At 36.2% G+C, this 4,603-nt stretch overlaps 1 protein-coding gene across 1 annotated transcript in view; it reads left to right on the top strand.

The window, feature by feature from the left end:
• The window catches only part of LOC122712893 (suppressor of lurcher protein 1), a 253,862-nt gene extending 250,302 nt beyond the window's left edge, over positions 1-3,560 (top strand). The window contains exon 10 of the mRNA XM_043932894.1: positions 1,187-3,560. Coding sequence (XP_043788829.1) covers positions 1,187-1,260 — 74 coding nt within the window. The 3' untranslated portion in view covers positions 1,261-3,560. The remainder of the gene's footprint in view (positions 1-1,186) is intronic.
• The last annotated feature ends 1,043 nt before the right edge of the window (positions 3,561-4,603 follow it).

Here is a 4,603-nt window from a genome sequence, read left to right as displayed (position 1 = left end):
TTTTTTTTTTTTTTTTTTTTTTTTGTCTCTCCAACGTACTCTCGAATGCAATTTCTCTCCGTGTGCCCCTCTCCCTTGTGAGCTTGCTCCGCTGCTAGATTTTTCCAATATCTGTGTTACAACGAAACGAAAATCCCTGCAACCCTCGTTTGCGATGCAAATCAACGCGAGAAACATTTCAGATTAATCAACTTATCGTTATATGAGTACCGCTATTTCGAATAACCGATATTATAATATTATCAAGAGATTATTATTATTATTATTATTATTATTATTATTGTTGTTATTATTATTATTATTATTATTATTATTATTATTGTACAAACCGAGTTGGACGTTAAAAGTTTTCACATGACTTCCATTAATTATTCGCGATATTTAATTCTCCGCTGGAAATGTGCCATTAAGTAAATCAATCGTGTACACGGTTCCAATTACGCGAACGGTGCACATATAAAGTGGTGTACAACGATTAAATTATTCGCCAAGACAAATCGTGTATTTTCTCCTCCCATATATATATATATATTTATATAATATTATTCATTTTCTTTCCTCTTCTTCTTCTTCTTTCCTCTCTTCTTTCTCTTTGTCCAGTTATTGTATATACACACATTCCTCCCCTCGGTATACATATATATATATATTAAAAAAAGTAACGATACGAATAAAAATGTAAATATAAATAAAAAAGCATATTTGTTTAAAAAGAGAAAATAGAAAATAGTTGCGAATCGTCGGAAATTAGAGAATTGACCGACAGAGGGAGTCCCACGCCCCCATAAATCATTTCATTTGGGACGTTATTTCCACGGTTAGATTCACGCGGTTGATAATTACACGGACGATATTTCCCCGTATTTCGGCGTAGCGAATTAAACGGATATTTACGGGAGAAGTTAAAAAGGGAGGCGGATACTGTACCACTTATTTGTGTTATCGTAAATGTCTCTTATCGCGTTGTACATCCGTTCTTTCTTACCGTTCCTCGTCCTAAGTCACTTTATATATATATATATATATATATATACACTCTTCCTTCCTTCCTTCCCTCTTAGAACCCTCTAAAAAGATTTTTAGAACGGTCGTTATCTCGATCGTGTCAAGGTAATCACCGGAGTCTCGCTACTTTATTTTTCCTTTCTTTTTTTTTTTTTTTTTTTTTTCTTCTTCTTTGTTAAAGGTGCAACGATGATGATGCTGTTCACGAGTCCCCTTCTTCTCCTTCTCTCTTCCGGCCGAGTTTCACCGCTTTAATCACGATCAGTAAGTTGGACGGGATGGTCTTGGCTCAATTTACAACGAACTATAACTTGGAAGACGGGGAGCCATCCAAAATCCTCCATTATTCGGGGGGCAGCCGAGGAGAGTGGCCGCATCGTTTGCATCAACGTGAAAATTGGCAAGGGGAGACACACCGAAGTGGATGGAGGGATCTTCGAGGGAGGACACATCCGTGATTCACTTATTATTATTAGAAACCTTATCAACGCGACCACCGATTATTACCTCGTTCTCTTCCATCACCGTCGCGTCGTGGATGGCGAAAAAGGCGATGTATCGAGGAGAGATTCTCGAGAACTCTCTATGAACATGCTATGAAATTTTTGAGAAGAGTGTATGGGATTATTAATCGATATATATATATATATATATATATCCTCGGATATTTATCCTCGGTTTCGTTTCATCGATTGTTCAAAAATAATAAATAAAAAAAAAAAAAAAAAATAGACAATCTTTTCGCGAATCTTATCGAGCGAAAAAATTTAAAAAAACATCGCGAAACCGATGATGATTCTTTAAATCATCGATCGATCGTTGCCTTACTTCTTCTTCTTCTTCTTCTTCTTCTTCTTCCGTCGAATTCGAGTTTAGATCGAGAAAGCGGCAGGAAAAAAAAATCTCGTCTAAAATATCCATACATCCTATACTATACATACATCGCATGCACTCGCTAAAAGATCTCATAACGTTTCATAATATTATAACGAGCTCGAGGTGATTTAGTATACTTGACGAATAAGAGAGAGAGGATTATTATTACGCGTACGAAGAGAGAGAGAGAGAGAGAGTTGTATGAAGAAATGGTACGAGTCTATAATTTGTTGTATAGAATTGCCCGAAAGTGCTGAATTGTTAATTGTTCTCCTCCTCGTACGGAAACGAATTTATTCAAATCCCCTGTAAACTATTTATCCGAAGGAATTTATTCGAAAGTCATATAACGTATATATATATATATATACATATACGACGAAGAGAGAAAAATAAGAAGAAAAAAAAAAAAAAAGAAATTCGCCTTCCTACAGTGACGCTAAAAAAAATGTATTTATCATTACACATCCTCTATACGACTGTGATGTTTCCATTCCTTCTTAGTTCGTTAGAATACAAAGTCTGATTATATACGCGAAGAGGAATAAAAGAGGGGGGGGCAAGGGGATTCGTAACGATAAATCGAAACCGAAAAACAAATTATCGTGTTGATATATATCGACTTCGAAAAGGAAGATGACCATGATGAAAGACGAAGAGGGAAAAGTCGTGGGAACGTCGTTCGAATTCTCCACGAAAATGGAGAACGTTCCAGGAGGAAGTTCGTGCGCGTGTTCCAATATTGAAACGAGTAATAATAATTGATGATCGAATAGAATTCGAATTCGACGAGTTTAAACATAATCACGGACTATTACATTACGAGAGAAAAGTTTGAAATAATTTTCCGAACTTCGCGCAATTTATAATTGACGAGATCTAAAGAATATAAGATTTTCGAATATAATTTTGGACAAAATATTATTCCGTTATATATACGTGCATATATGTGTGTATATATATATATATGTACACGCATTTGCACATTGAATATTCGCAGCTAACACTTCGAAACTGTATGAATTTCAATTTCTTGCAGCTTAACTCCTTCGATATTCCGTTTCCCCCTGGATAAACCTACCATTGGACTAACAATGAAACGACACTTAAACGATAGTTAGTTAGATTCGAAACGGAAACAAGGGAGGGAATGTTTAACGTAGGAACGTGCAAGGAGGGCCCGCGGTTTTAATGAAAGAAAAACAGTGGTAAGAAGTTGGAGGAAGGTTGTTGGGATGAAATACGATACACAAAAAAACTTTCGCTTGCGTTCAAACTTTCATCCATTTACGCTCGACGATCAATAAAGATAAATGTTTAACGACCGATGCGAGAGAGAGAGAAAGAGAGGGGGGAAAGATAATGATGACGATAAAGGGGGAAATGCATCGGCGCATCGGAGGTAGAAAGTCATTATCAACCGAGTTAACGATAGTTTCGACAAACTTTGTAACACAAAGGTTCGCCACTTTCCCGGAAAATTATTTCAAACTATATAAACCGGTCAAACTGTAAACTATAAGCCAAATACTACCCACTTTCTCGAGCTTGTCCGTGTGGCGTAGAGTAAATACTCGAGGCCACCAGCAACGGGAGTGGAGTTTTTTTTTTTTTTCAATCCGTTGTTATTAACCCGACCGTCGAATCGAAGGTATCTCGGTCAAATAAATATATATATACATATATATATATATATATATGTATATATGTATATGTATATGTCGTGTAACGAACGAATAAGAGGGGGAAAAAAAAAGGATGAAACAAAACGAAAGAGGCGAAAACGATCATCGTTGACGAAAACACACATAATACGAAGGCTACGACGTTGAAAAAAAAAAAGAGGGGGGAATTGAACTCTCACGAATTCGATATCAAATCTATGTATCCAAAAGATGCATAAGGATAGGTAGCAATACTGTCATTGTGTACGTTAGACTACTGTGAATATTTTTTAATAGGTTTATAATGCGTTGACTACTTCTCCCGAGTTTTTCTAGTTGATTTGTAAGAGAGGAAGATAAGAATAAAGAGTTGCGCCAAGGGGGGGGAGGGAGTGTGACTAACTGTGTAATTATTACAATTTGAACGATTCCGCGCGCGTGAGATGATGGATATTATATACAATTGTATATGAGCAGTTGCCACTTCCGTTTATTGTTATTTATACGTTGTCTAAATGAAGAGGGGGTGGGGGGTGGGTGGGGGCGAGAACGGCAGAAACACTATTATTATAGAAAGTTGTATAACCACCCGAATTGGCACTATGATGAAATAATGCTTAACGTGTAACTACCACCGTTTGTAAATATTGTTATATTACAATCCGAGTTCGAGTTGCTGTCAAAACGATAATACATGTATTATCGAGCGAGTTTTTTTATGGACGGAGAGAGAGAGAAAAAGAAAAAGAAAAAAAAAAGAAAAGAAAAGAAAAGAAAGGAAAAAACGATAAATCGTGCAGCTTCGAGAGATGCTACTACGTTAAGTTTTGTCATTTCCGTTGCGCGTTGCTATTTCGATTCGGGCAGCGATAAGTAAAAAATGCTATGAATTAATTTATCAATTGCTTTGGCCCAAATTGCGACCAAAGGCTCGATTAAAAAACCTTGATGGAAATAATTAAAGAAGGGCTACGTGTTAAAAAGACGAGGCAAAAAAAAAAAAAAAAAGAAGAAAAATTAAATAAAATACGTACGCGCTTCTGAGAGAGAGAGAGAGA

Source organism: Apis laboriosa, unplaced genomic scaffold (genome assembly GCF_014066325.1).
Source record: "Apis laboriosa isolate Shangri-la unplaced genomic scaffold, ASM1406632v1 scaffold21_cov150, whole genome shotgun sequence".
In the NCBI taxonomy this organism is placed as follows: domain Eukaryota; kingdom Metazoa; phylum Arthropoda; class Insecta; order Hymenoptera; family Apidae; genus Apis; species Apis laboriosa.
The sequence above is the reverse complement of the archived record's forward strand: the minus strand, read 5'-3'. Positions and strand labels throughout refer to the sequence as shown.